This window comes from Nerophis lumbriciformis, linkage group LG38 (genome assembly GCF_033978685.3).
Source record: "Nerophis lumbriciformis linkage group LG38, RoL_Nlum_v2.1, whole genome shotgun sequence".
Classification (NCBI taxonomy): Eukaryota; Metazoa; Chordata; class Actinopteri; order Syngnathiformes; family Syngnathidae; genus Nerophis; species Nerophis lumbriciformis.
The window spans coordinates 650,754-664,932 of NC_084585.2; the positions used below are offsets into that span (position 1 = coordinate 650,754).

The window sequence follows — 14,179 nt, forward strand, 5'->3', positions numbered from 1 at the left end:
CGTGGCCTCCTACCGGTCGGACGTGCCCTAAACACCTCCCTAGGGAGGCGTTCGGGTAGCATCCTGATCAGATGCCCGAACCACCTCATCTGGCTCCTCTCCATGTGGAGGAGCAGCGGCTTTACTTTGAGCTCCCCCCGGATGACACAGCTTCTCACCCTATCCCTAAGGGAGAGCCTCGCCACCCGGCGGAGGAAACTCATTTGGGCCCGTGATCTTGTCCTTTCGGTCATAACCCAAAGCTCATGACCATAGGTGAGGATGGGAACGGTATGGCGTAGTGGGTAGAGCGACCGTACCAGAAACCTGAGGGTTGCAGGTTCGCTCCCCGCCTCTTGACATCCAAATCGCTGCCGTTGTGTCCTTGGGCAGGACACTTCACCCTTGCCCCCGGTGCCGCTCACACTGGTGAATGAATGATGAATGAATGATAGGTGGTGGTCGGAAGGGCTGTAGGCGCAAACTGGCAGCCTTGCTTCTGTCAGTCTACCCCAGGGCAGCTGTGTGAATGAATGATGGGTTCCCACTTCTCTGTGAGCGCTTTGAGTATCTAATAATAGAAAAGCGGGATATAAAGTCGAATCCATTATTATTATTATTATTATTAGATCGACCGGTAAATTGAGAGCTTTGCCTTCCGGCTCAGCTCCTTCTTCACCACAACGGATCGATACAGCGTCCGCATTACTGAAGACGCCGCACCGATCCGCCTGTCGACCTCACCATCCACTCTTCCCTCACTCGTGAACAAGACTCCGAGGTACTTGAACTCCTCCACTTGGGGCAAGATCTCCTCCCCAACCCAGAGATGGCACTCTGGGCGAGAACGAGAACGGGACGGCGTGGCGAAGTTGGTAGAGTGGCCGTGCCAGCCATCGGAGGGTTGCTGGTTACTGGGGTTCAATCCCCACCTTCTACCACCCTAGTCACGTCCGTTGTGTCCTTGGGCAAGACACTTCACCCCTTGCTCCTGATGGCTGCTGGTTAGCGCCTTGCATGGCAGCTCCCGCCATCAGTGTGTGAATGTGTGAATGTGGAAATAGTGTCAAAGCGCTTTGAGTACCTTGAAGGTAGAAAAGCGCAATAGAAGTATAACCCATTTATCATTTAACCATGGACTCAGAATTGGAGGTGCTGATTCTCATCCCAGTCGCTTCACACTCGGCTGCAAACCGATCCAGTGAGAGCTGAAGATCCTGGCCAGATGAAACCATCAGGACCACATCATCTGCAAAAAGCAGAGACCTAATCCTGCAGCCACCAAACCGGATCCCCTCAACGCCTTGACTGCGCCTAGAAATTCTGTCCATAAAAGTTATGAACAGAATGGGTGACAAAGGGCAGCCTTGGCGGAGTCCAACCCTCACTGGAAACGTGTCCGACTTACTGCCGGCAATGCGGACCAAGCTCTGACACTGATCGTACAGGGAGCGGAACGCCACAATCAGACAGTCCGTTACCCCATACTCTCTGAGCACTCCCCACAGGACTTCCCGGGCTACACGGTCGAATGCCTTCTCCAAGTCCACAAAGCACATGTAGACTGGTTGGGCAAACTCCCATGCACCCTCAAGGACCCTGCCGAGAGCATAGAGCTGGTCCACAGTTCCACGACCAGGACGAAAACCGCACTGTTCCTCCTGAATCCGAGGTTAACACATTAATATATCCGCCTAGAAATTCTGTCCATAAAAGTTATGAACAGAATCGGTGACAAAGGGCAACCTTGGCGGAGTCCAACCCTCACTGGAAACGTGTCCGACTTACTGCCGGCAATGCGGACCAAGCTCTGACACTGATCATACAGGGAGCGGAACGCCACAATCAGACGGTCCGCTACCCCATACTCTCTGAGCACTCCCCACAGGACTTCCCGAGGGACACGGTCGAATGCCTTCTCCAAGTCCACAAAGCACATGTAGACTGGTTGGGCAAACTCCCATGCACCCTCAAGGACCCTGCCAAAAGCATAGAGCTGGTCCACAGTTCCACGACCAGGACGAAAACCGCACTGTTCCTCCTGAATCCGAGGTTAACACATTAATATATCCGCCTAGAAATTCTGTCCATAAAAGTTATGAACAGAATGGGTGACAAAGGGCAGCCTTGGCGGAGTCCAACCCTCACTGGAAACGTGTCCGACTTACTGCCGGCAATGCGGACCAAGCTCTGACACTGATCATACAGGGAGCGGACCGCCACAATCAGACGGTCTGATACCCCATACTCTCCGAGCACTCCCCACAGGACTTCCCGAGGGACACGGTCGAATGCCTTCTCCAAGTCAACAAAACACATGTAGACTGGTTGGGCAAACTCCCATGCACCCTCAAGGACCCTGCCGAGAGCATAGAGCTGGTCCACAGTTCCACGACCAGGACGAAAACCGCACTGTTCCTCCTGAATCCGAGGTTAATACATTAATATATCCGCCTAGAAATTCTGTCCATAAAAGTTATGAACAGAATGGGTGACAAAGGGCAGCCTTGGCGGACTCCAACCCTCACTGGAAACGTGTCCGACTTACTGCCGGCAATGCGGACCAAGCTCTGACACTGATCATACAGGGAGCGGACCGCCACAATCAGACGGTCCGATACCCCATACTCTCTGAGCACTCCCCACAGGACGTCCCGGGGTACACGGTCGAATGCCTTCTCCAAGTTCACAAAGCACATGTAGACTGGTTGGGCAAACTCCCATGCACCCCCAAGGACCCTGCCGAGAGCATAGAGCTGGTCCACAGTTCCACGACCAGGACGAAAACCGCACTGTTCCTCCTGAATCCGAGGTTAATACATTAATATATCCGCCTAGAAATTCTGTCCATAAAAGTTATGAACAGAATCGGTGACAAAGGGCAGCCTTGGCGGAGTCCAACCCTCACTGGAAACGTGTCCAACTTACTGCCGGCAATGCGGACCAAGCTCTGACACTGATCATACAGGGAGCGGACCGCCACAATCAGACGGTCCGCTACCCCATACTCTCTGAGCACTCCCCACAGGACTTCCCGGGGTATACGGTTGAATGCCTTCTCCAAGTCCACAAAGCACATGTAGACTGGTTGGGCAAACTCCCATGCACCCTCAGGGACCCTGCCGAGAGTATAGAGCTTGTCCACAGTTCCACGACCAGGACGAAAACCACACTGTTCCTCCTGAATCCGAGGTTAATACATTAATATATCCGCCTAGAAATTCTGTCCACAAAAGTTATGAACATAATGTGTGACAAAGGGCAGCCTTGGCGGAGTCCAACCCTCACTGGAAACGTGTCCGACTTACTGCCGGCAATGCGGACCAAGCTCTGACACTGATCATACAGGGAGCGGACCGCCACAATCAGACAGTCCGATACCCCATACTCTCTGAGCACTCCCCACAGAACTTCGAATGCCTTCTCCAAGTCCACAAAGCACATGTAGACTGGTTGGTCAAACTCCCATGCACCCTCAAGGACCCTGCCGAGAGTATAGAGCTGGTCCACAGTTCCACGACCAGGACGAAAACCACACTGTTCCTCCTGAACCCGAGGTTCGACTATCCGGCGTAGCCTCCTCTCCAGTACACCTGAATAGACCTTAACGGGAAGGCTGAGGAGTGTGATCCCACGATAGTTAGAACACACCCTCCGGTTCCCCTTCTTAAAGAGAGGAACCACCACCCCGGTCTGCCAATCCAGAGGAACCACCCCAGTCTTGTAATATGCCAAATAAAAAGGAATGTCCTAAAAAGGTAAATTCGAGTGTAAAATACAATGAAGTGGTTCTCCACATTCAGGCTGCAGTGATGAATGGCTGCACTTCATGCCTTAATGAATACAAAACAGAAAGTTATGAAAAAGGAAAAACGGCCGCAGGGCGTGAGAAAAAAAAGCTGATTTATTCCGATTTGATGTGAAATGTAAAAAAGTATTGCCCGAGTGAAAATGATCTCTGCCAAGATGCCCGCTGGAATTTTCTTTCAAGGCGTTTTCCATCATAATTATTCTAACAGAAAGTCTTTCACCGCCTCTCTGATTTACCTGCAGCCTCCAGACACCGCTCGCCAACAACTTCCAGTCTTTGATTTTTTTTGTTTAAATGCACAAATAATGACAAAAACAACATTTATTTGTTATATTCATGGAAGGAGACATTAGAGGAAGATTGACTCACGTCAGACGTGGGCTCCACTTCGATCTGAAGCAAAGGATTGCTGCAAGCACAAACAACAAAGATTGTTTAAGTTCTCTGTGCCTTTTAGGGAGTTGGATAATTGCTCTCCTGTCGCATAGAGGATCTTTGAAAAACAAGGAAAAGTGGTTTTGCAGCAGGGTCACAAAAACATACGGAAGATCTTTAACATTTTTGCATAAGTCCTTAAAAACAGCTTATAATATTTAAATAATATTTTTGCTGCAATTCCTAAAAAAAAACAACAACACTGTTGTCATATAGAAGATCTTTGTCTTCTAGATAATCTTTGACTTAAAAGCAGAGTGCTCTTGTCATATAAAGGCTCTTTGACTAGTTTTTTTGCAATGGGTACTCCAAAACAGATGAACACTATTTTCATAAAAAGGATCTTTGACTAGAACATTTGGAGTAGGTCCTCAAAAACAGCATGGGAACTTTGTTCTTCTAGATAATCTTTGACAAGTGTTTTTACAAAGAACAGCAGACTGGTTCTGTCATGTATAACCTCCTTGACTAGCATCTTTGACTAGAATTTCTTGCAGTAGATCCTCAAAAACAACAAAGTGTTTTTGTCATAAGAGTATTTTTTGCTGGAGGTCATCAAAAACGGCAGCGACTGTCCTTTTGTGCAGAGGATCTTTGAAAAGTGTTTTTGAAGTAGGTGCCTGTGCCATATAGAGGATCTTTGACAAGCATTTTTGCAGAAGATCTTCATAAACAGCAAAGTGCTCAGTTGTATAGCGGATCTTTGACTAGTATTTTTTTGCAGTCAGTCCCTTAAAACCAGAAGAATAATTTTGTCATATAACTGATCTTTGACAAACATTTCCGTAGTAGGTCCTCAAAAACAGCATGGGAACTTCTTTCTTCTAGATAATCTTTGACAAGTGTTTTTACAAAGAACAGCAGACTGGTTCTGTCATGTATAACCTCCTTGACTAGCTGTTGTCTTATCAAGGATCTTTGACTAGCATTTCTTGCAGTAGATCCTCAAAAACAACAAAGTGTTTCTGTCATAAGAGTATTTTTTGCTGGAGGTCATCAAAAACGGCAGTGACTGTCCTATTGTGCAGAGGATCTTTGACAAATGTTTTTGAAGTAGGTGCCGGTGCCATATAGAGGATCTTTGACGAGCATTTTTGCAGAATATCTTCATAAACAGCAAAGTGCTCAGTTGTATAGCGGATCTTTGACTAGTATTTTTTTGCAGTCAGTCCCTTAAAACCAGAAGAATAATTTTGTCATATAACTGATCTTTGACAAACATTTTCGTGGTAGGTCCTCAAAAACAGCATGGGAACTTCTTTCTTCTTGATAATCTTTGACAAAAGAGCAGAGTGCTCTTGTCATATAAAGGCTCTTTGACTAGTTTTTTTGCAATGGGTACTCCAAAACAGATGAACACTATTTTCATACATAGGATCTTTGACTAGAACATTTGGAGTAGGTCCTCAAAAACAACATGGGAACTTTGTTCTTCTAGATAATCTTTGACAAGTGTTTTTACAAAGAACATATAACCTCCTTGACTAGCTGTTGTCTTATCAAAGATCTTTGACTAGAATTTCTTGCAGTAGATCCTCAAAAACAACAAAGTGTTTCTTTCATAAGAGTATTTTTTGCTGGAGGTCATCAAAAACGGCAGTGACTGTCCTATTGTGCAGAGGATCTTTGAAAAGTGTTTTTGAAGAAGGTGCCTGTGCCATATAGAGGATCTTTGACAAGCATTTTTGCAGAACATCTTCATAAACAGCAAAGTGCTCAATTGTATAGCGGATCTTTGACTAGTATTTTTTTGCAGTCAGTCCCTTAAAACCAGAAGAATAATTTTGTCATATAACTGATCTTTGACAAACATTTCCGTAGTAGGTCCTCAAAAACAGCATGGGAACTTTGTTCTTCTAGATAATCTTTGACAAGTGTTTTTACAAAGAACAGCAGACTGGTTCTGTCATGTATAACCTCCTTGACTAGCTGTTGTCTTATCAAGGATCTTTGACTAGCATTTCTTGCAGTAGATCATCAAAAACAACAAAGTGTTTCTGTCATAAGAGTATTTTTTGCTGGAGGTCATCAAAAACGGCAGCGACTGTCCTTTTGTGCAGAGGATCTTTGACAAATGTTTTTGAAGTAGGTGCCGGTGCCATATAGAGGATCTTTGATGAGCATTTTTGCAGAATATCTTCATAAACAGCAAAGTGCTCAGTTGTATAGCGGATCTTTGACTAGTATTTTTTTGCAGTCAGTCCCTTAAAACCAGAAGAATAATTTTGTCATATAACTGATCTTTGACAAACATTTTCGTGGTAGGTCCTCAAAAACAGCATGGGAACTTCTTTCTTCTTGATAATCTTTGACAAAAGAGCAGAGTGCTCTTGTCATATAAAGGCTCTTTGACTAGTTTTTTTGCAATGGGTACTCCAAAACAGATGAACACTATTTTCATATATAGGATCTTTGACTAGAACATTTGGAGTAGGTCCTCAAAAACAGCATGGGAACTTTGTTCTTCTAGATAATCTTTGACAAGTGTTTTTACAAAGAACATATAACCTCCTTGACTAGCTGTTGTCTTATCAAAGCTCTTTGACTAGAATTTCTTGCAGTAGATCCTCAAAAACAACAAAGTGTTTCTTTCATAAGAGTATTTTTTGCTGGAGGTCATCAAAAACGGCAGTGACTGTCCTATTGTGCAGAGGATCTTTGAAAAGTGTTTTTGAAGAAGGTGCCTGTGCCATATAGAGGATCTTTGACAAGCATTTTTGCAGAAGATCTTCATAAACAGCAACATGCTCAGTTGTATAGCAAATCTTTGACTGGTATTTTTTTTTGCAGTCAGTCCCTTAAAACCAGAAGAATAATTTTGTCATATAACTGATCTTTGACAAAAATGTCCGTAGTAGGTCCTCAAAAACAGCATGGGAACTTTGTTCTTCTAGATAATCTTTGACAAGTGTTTTTACAAAGAACAGCAGACTGGTTCTGTCATGTATAACCTCCTTGACTAGCTGTTGTCTTATCAAGGATCTTTGACTAGCATTTCTTGCAGTAGATCCTCAAAAACAACAAAGTGTTTCTGTCATAAGAGTATTTTTTGCTGGAGTTCATCAAAAACGGCAGTGACTGTCCTATTGTGCATAGGATCTTTGACAAGTGTTTTTGAAGTAGGTGCCGGTGCCATATAGAGGATCTTTGACAAGTATTTTTGCAGAAGATCTTCATAAACAGCAAAGTGCTCAATTGTATAGCGGATCTTTGACTAGTATTTTTTTGCAGTCAGTCCCTTAAAACCAGAAGAATAATTTTGTCATATAACTGATCTTTGACAAACATTTTCGTGGTAGGTCCTCAAAAACAGCATGGGAACTTCTTTCTTCTAGATAATCTTTGACAAGTGTTTTCGCAAACAACAGCCGACTCGGTTCTGTCATTTATAAGCTCCTTGACTAGCTGTTTTTGCAGTAGGTCATCAAAAACAAAAGAACACTTTTGTCATATAGAGGATCTCTGACAAGTGTTTTTGCAGCAGGTTCATAAAAACAGCAAGAAACCCCTGATCTTTAGTAGCATTGTTGAGTTAGTCCTTAAAAACAGCAGAGCGCTTTTGTCATGTATAGGATCTTCGACGAGCATTTTTTGGAGTGCATCCTCAAAAACAGCAGCGGCACTCCTGTAATATAGAGGCTCACTGTAGCAGGTTCACAAAAACATATGGAAGATCTTTAACATTTTTGCATAAGTCCTTAAAAACAGCGTATAATCTTTAAATAATATTTTTGCAATACTTCCTAAAAAAACAACAACACTGTTGTCATATAGAAGATCTTTACAAGTGTTATTGCAGTAGGTTCTCACAAACAGCATACAGCTTCAGTCAAGGATCTTGGACTTGCATTGGTGCAATAGGTACCTAAAAACAGCAGAACATTTGTGCCATTTAGAAGAAGAGTGTTTTTGTAGAACTGCAGGTCCTCAAAAACAACAAAGTGTTTCTGTCATAAGAGTATTTTTTGCTGTAGGTCATCAAAAACAGCAGTGGCTGTCCTGTTGTGCAGAGGATCTTTGACAAGTGTTTTGAAGTAGGTGCCGGTGCCATATAGAGGATCTTTGACGAGCATTTTTGCATAAGATCTTCATAAACAGCAACGTGCTCAGTTGTATAGCAAATCTTTGACTGGTATTTTTTTTTTTGCAGTCAGTCCCTTCAAACCAGAAGAATAATTGTGTCATATAACTGATCTTTGACTAGAATATTTGTAGTAGGTCCTCAAAAACAGCACGGGAACTTCTTTCTTCTAGATAATCTTTGACAAGTGTTTTTGCAAACAACAGCAGACTGGTTCTGTCATTTATAAGCTCCTTGACTAGCTGTTTTTGCAGTAGGTCGTCAAAAACAAAAGAGCACTTTTGTCATATAGAGGATCTTTAACTAGCTGTTTTTGCTGTAGGTCCTTAAAAACAGCAAAGGCGATTTTGTCTTATCAAGGATCTTTGACAAACATTTTTGCAGTAGATCCTCAAAAACACTACACTGCTCTTGTCATACAAAGGCTCTTTGAAAATTGTTGTTTTGCAATAGGTCCTGTTTTCATACATAGGATCTTTGACTAGCAACTTTTGCTGCAGGTCCTCAAAGGCAGCAAATGTGATTTTGTCTTATCAATGATCTTTGACAGCATTTCTTGCAGTAAATCCTCAATAACAGCAAAGGACCTTCTGTCATATAGAATATCTTTGTCGAGCATGGTTGCAACATGTCCTTTGGTATATAAAGGATCTTGAAAAAATATTTTTGCAGTTGATTTTCAAAAGCAGCAGCACACTTCTGTCATATAGAGGATTTGACTGACAGTCTTGCAGTAGGTCCTCTAAAACAGCAGAACACTTTTGCCATATAGATGATCTTTGACAAGTGTTTTTTGTCGTAGATCCCCCAAAACATCAAAGGCCCTTCTGTCATGTAAAATTTATTTTTCTAGCATTGTTGCAACAGGTCCTCAAAAAACAGCAAAGGTGATGTTATCTTATCAAGGATCTTTGACAAACATTTTTGCAGTTGATCCTCAAAAAACAGCAGACTGCTCTTGTCATATAAAAGGCTCTTTGACAATTTTTTTTTTTTTTTTTACAATAGGCCCTCCAAAACAGATGAACATAGTTTTCATATATAGGATCTTTGACTAGCAATTTTTTGCTGCAGGTCTTCAAATGCAGCAAAGGTGCTTTGTCTTATCAAGGATCTTTGACTAGCTTTTCTTGCAGTGGATCCTCAATAACAGCAAAAAAAACTATTTTTGTAGTTGATTTTAAAAGCAGCAGCGTGATTCTGTCATATAGAGGATCTTTGACTGACAGTCTTGCAGTAAGTCCTCTAAAACAGCAAAATACTTTTGCCATATAGATGATCTTTGACAAATGTTTTTTGTCATAGATCCCCCTTCTGTCATGTAAAATATATTGTCCTAGCATTGTTGCAACTGGTCCTCAAAAACAGCAGAAGACTTATGTCATATAGATGATCTTTGACAAGTGTTTTTTGTCGTAGATCCCCCTTCTGTCATGTAAAATATATTGTCCTAGCATTGTTGCAACTGGTCCTCAAAAACAGCAGAAGACTTTTGCCATATAGATGATCTTTGACAAGTGTTTTTGTGGTAGATCCCCCTTCTGTCATGTAAAATATATTGTCCTAGCATTGTTGCAACTGGTCCTCAAAAACAGCAGAAGACTTTTGCCATATAGATGATCTTTGACAAGTGTTTTTGTGGTAGATCCCCCTTCTGTCATGTAAAATATATTGTCCTAGCATTGTTGCAACAGGTCCTCAAAAGCAGCAGAAGACTTTTGCCATATAGATGATCTTTGACAAGTGTTTTTGTGGTAGATCCCCCTTCTGTCACGTAAAATATATTGTCCTAACATTGATGCAACAGGTCCTCAAAAACAGCAGAAGACTTTTGCCATATAGATGATCTTTGACAAGTGTTTTTGTCATAGATCCCCCTTCTCTCATGTAAAATATATTGTCCTAGCATTGTTGCAACTGGTCCTCAAAAACAGCAGAAGACTTTTGTCATATAGATGATCTTTGACAAGTGTTTTTTTGTCGTAGATGCCCCTTCTGTCATGTAAAACATATTGTCCTAGCATTGTTGCAACTGGTCCTCAAAAACAGCAGAAGACTTTTGCCATATAGATGATCTTTGACAAATGTTTTTGTGGTAGATCCCCCTTCTGTCATGTAAAATATATTGTCCTAGCATTGTTGCAACTGGTCCTCAAAAACAGCAGACCACTTTTGCCAAATAGATGATCTTTGACAAGTGTTTTTGTGGTAGATCCCCCTTCTGTCATGTAAAATATATTGTCCTAGCATTGTTGCAACTGGTCCTCAAAAACAGCAGAAGACTTTTGCCATATAGATGATCTTTGACAAGTGTTTTTGTGGTAGATCCCTCTTCTCTCATGTAAAATATATTGTCCTAGCATTGTTGCAACAGGTCCTCAAAAGCAGCAGAAGACTTTTGCCATATAGATGATCTTTGACAAGTGTTTTTGTGGTAGATCCCCCTTCTGTCATGTAAAATATATTGTCCTAGCATTGTTGCAACTGGTCCTCAAAAACAGCAGAAGACTTTTGCCATATAGATGATCTTTGACAAGTGTTTTTGTGGTAGATCCCCCTTCTGTCATGTAAAATATATTGTCCTAGCATTGTTGCAACTGGTCCTCAAAAACAGCAGAAGACTTTTGCCATATAGATGATCTTTGACAAGTGTTTTTGTGGTAGATCCCCCTTCTGTCATGTAAAATATATGTTTTTGCAGTAGATCTTCAAAATGAGCAGAGCACATCTTTGACTAACATTGTTGCAGTAGGCTTACTGAAAAATTGAAGTACACTTTTGCCATATAGATGATCTTTGACAAGATTCTTTTGCAGTAAGTTTCTAGGGGTAAATGTTTGTTATTCCGGTGGAGCTCCAGAGCTTTTTTCCGTCCTCCGAGTGGGCTCCCACTGAGCTCCCACTGAGCTCCCACTGAGCTCCCACTGAGCTCAGACCTCCCACTGTGACCTTCGGGGCCACAAACACTCTTTCATGTCCGTCGTCGACACGCGCAGGAAAAGCTTGAAATGTGAGCCGGCGGTCCTCACGGCGTAGGGACGTCCTGGCGTCCACCAGCTCTACCGTGGGAGCCCACCCAGCATCTCTCCTCGACAAACCTTCACCACTGCGGCAAACACGGAGGTAAAGAGGAAAAGGACACGTGATCGATTCCCCAGCCCAGCTCTAATGAGAGGATCCTGCGGGGTCGCAGGGTTTAAAGACGAGGCCATTAAAGAAGACAGGAAGCTGGATTCACACGCCAATCAATTGTCACCAACAGGGGTTAACTTATTTTTACACTTAAAGACCCTGACCTTGATGCTGCAACGTTTAGTCGACATGATGATTATGAAAATGAATCGACAAAGATCTGCTATTGTTGACGAGACACTTGATAACTTTCTAACTCTCCCACCCCTGGCTAAATGAGCCCGCCCAGCACTTGTAAAACAGCAGGCTTTGCTACATGTCTTAAAAAAGTGTTGTCCGTCACGTTATTTAATGTGCATTCAATGTCATTCAATATGGTCTGCCACATCTTTTAAAGTAGTCCTTCACCTCATTTAACTTGGCCTATCAGGTCATTCAATGTGGTGTGCCATGTCATTTTAACGTGATCCTTCACGTCATTTAAGGTGGCCGGCAATGTCATTTAATGTATTCTATCTGTCTGTCATACGTCTTTTAATGTGGCCCAACACCTCTTTTAATGTGGTCTGTCCATCATTAAATGTAGGCTGTCATTTGTCATTTAAAGTGGCCCATCACGTCTTTTAGTGTGGTCCATCGTGTCATTATTGTGGTCCATTGTGTCATTTAAGGTGGCCCATCACGTCATTTAAATTGGCCCGTCACGTCATTTAACGTGGCCTGTTACGTCATTTAATGTGGTCCATCGTGTCATTTATTGTGGTCTATTGTGTCATTTATTGTGGCCCATCGCGTTATTTATTGTCTATTACGTCATTTATTGTGGCCCATCACATCATTGAATGTGGCCCATCACGTCATTTAGAATGTCCATCACGTCATTTAAGGTGGTCCATCAAGTCATTTATCGTGGCCTATCACGTCATTTGTGGCCCGTCACATCATTTAATGTGGCCCATCACGTCATTTATTGTGGCCCATCACGAGAATAATGTGGCCCATCACGTCATTTATTGTGGCCCATCACGTCATTTATTGTGGCCCATCACGAGAATAATGTGGCCCATCACGTCATTTATTGTGGCCCATCACGAGAATAATGTGGCCCATCACGTAATTCAATGTGGCCCATCACATCATTTAAGTTGGCCCATTGCGTCATTTAAGGCGGCCATCACGTCTTATAAAATGGTTCATTACGTATTTTAATGTGGCCCATCACGTCATTTAAGGTGGACTATCACATCATTTAAGGTGGCCTATCACGTCATTTAATGTGGCCTATCACGTCAGTTAATATGGCCCATTACACCATTTAACGTTTGCGTCTTCCTGTCCCGCTGTTGTATGTGATATATGGCATCCATCACGTTGTTACAGTGTGTAGTTAGTAAGTGGATGAAATACACTCTCGTACTTCTCGGACACACTCTGTCACAGACAAACAGCTCATTAGCATAAAAGCTACATACCAGGCTTTCTGCTCCGCCGTTCCCAGTTTGTGGAACGCTCTGCTCTCCCTGACCACCTGAGGGCACCACAGACTGTGGATGCTTTTTTTTTTTTTTTTTTTTTTTTTTTTTTTTTTTTTTAAAGCCTTGTTTTAGATATATGCATACTAGTTATAGCTATTTGGCTGTTCTAGTTGTTTTTTTTAATTTATTTATGTGATATCTTTTTTTTTTTTTTTTTTTTAATACACTGTAGCACTTTGAGATTGTTTACTCAATATAAAGTGCTTTTTACAATCAAAATCTATTATTATTATTATTATAATCAGTGTTTACTAAAAAAGATGTCGAGTGTGACATGAAGGCTAACACACTTCTAGAAGGCTATTGTGGCTCCAACACTTAGTCTAGTGTCCTATAAAGCAACAAGAGGAAGTTCATGTTTTGTCCCAAAAAGCTCATCCTTCATGTGGTTTATGATCTATAAATCTAAGTCTATGACCTATAAAGTCCTAAGCGGCTTCCTGATCTTTCAAAAAGAAGATGAACATGCTCATTATGTGCTATTGATGATGTCATTATGTGCTATTGATGAAGTCATTACCAGCGTCACACCCATGGGAGGAGCACGCCTCCTTTCCTGTGACGGATGGAGATCCTAATGTGATTAACATCTGGGTGGAGAGGCCTCTCGTCTCCCGTCTCCCGTCTGCCGTCCCCCACGCTCTCCGGTCCGCCCGTCTCCCGCGTGACCACACTGGCTTCCTCAAAGAGCCGCTGGAAATGCGCTTGGCATGGCAAGTGTAGCGGAAAGGAGAGGCCATGCTAACATTAGCCCGCCATGACTCGTCAAGATGGAGTCTTCTGTGCTCCGGTAAGTTCCACCGCGTCCCCGTGACCCCCTCGTGACCCCCTCGTGACCCCCTCGCGACCAGCACGGAAACAGAGGGCAACTGAGGAACTCTTAAGAGACATGGTTCCTGGTGTGGGGCTCACCCGGGTTCCGTCAGGACGGGGTGCAGGATGACTTGCGGCGCTCGGCTCGGCGGAACCTCTGGAGCAACATCTGGAGAATTGGAGTGAAACAAGACGAGGACATTAAAACACACCTTCCACCATTCAGCAAATAAAGTCAGCCTCCATTCTCCTGGAACAGGAAATCAATATATCCCACTGACAAGCAGCGTCCACTGCAGTGGACATTTACTTTTGCTCTATTTCCTTTGTCAGGGTGACGTATTTTGGGAAAATATTGGCATATTTGGGATACACCATTTGTTTTTGGTCTAG

General features: G+C 42.9%; 1 protein-coding gene across 3 annotated transcripts in view; it reads right to left on the bottom strand.

Moving 5' to 3' along the window:
- Positions 1-14,179, bottom strand: part of LOC133577244 (kinase suppressor of Ras 2-like) — a 303,350-nt gene that overhangs the window by 65,067 nt on the left and 224,104 nt on the right. For all 3 annotated transcript variants that reach the window (XM_061930914.2, XM_061930922.2, XM_061930905.2), the window contains 2 exons: positions 13,886-13,955; positions 4,160-4,199 (listed from right to left, as the gene is read on the bottom strand). In XM_061930914.2, coding sequence (XP_061786898.1) covers positions 4,160-4,199; positions 13,886-13,955 — 110 coding nt within the window. The remainder of the gene's footprint in view (positions 1-4,159; positions 4,200-13,885; positions 13,956-14,179) is intronic.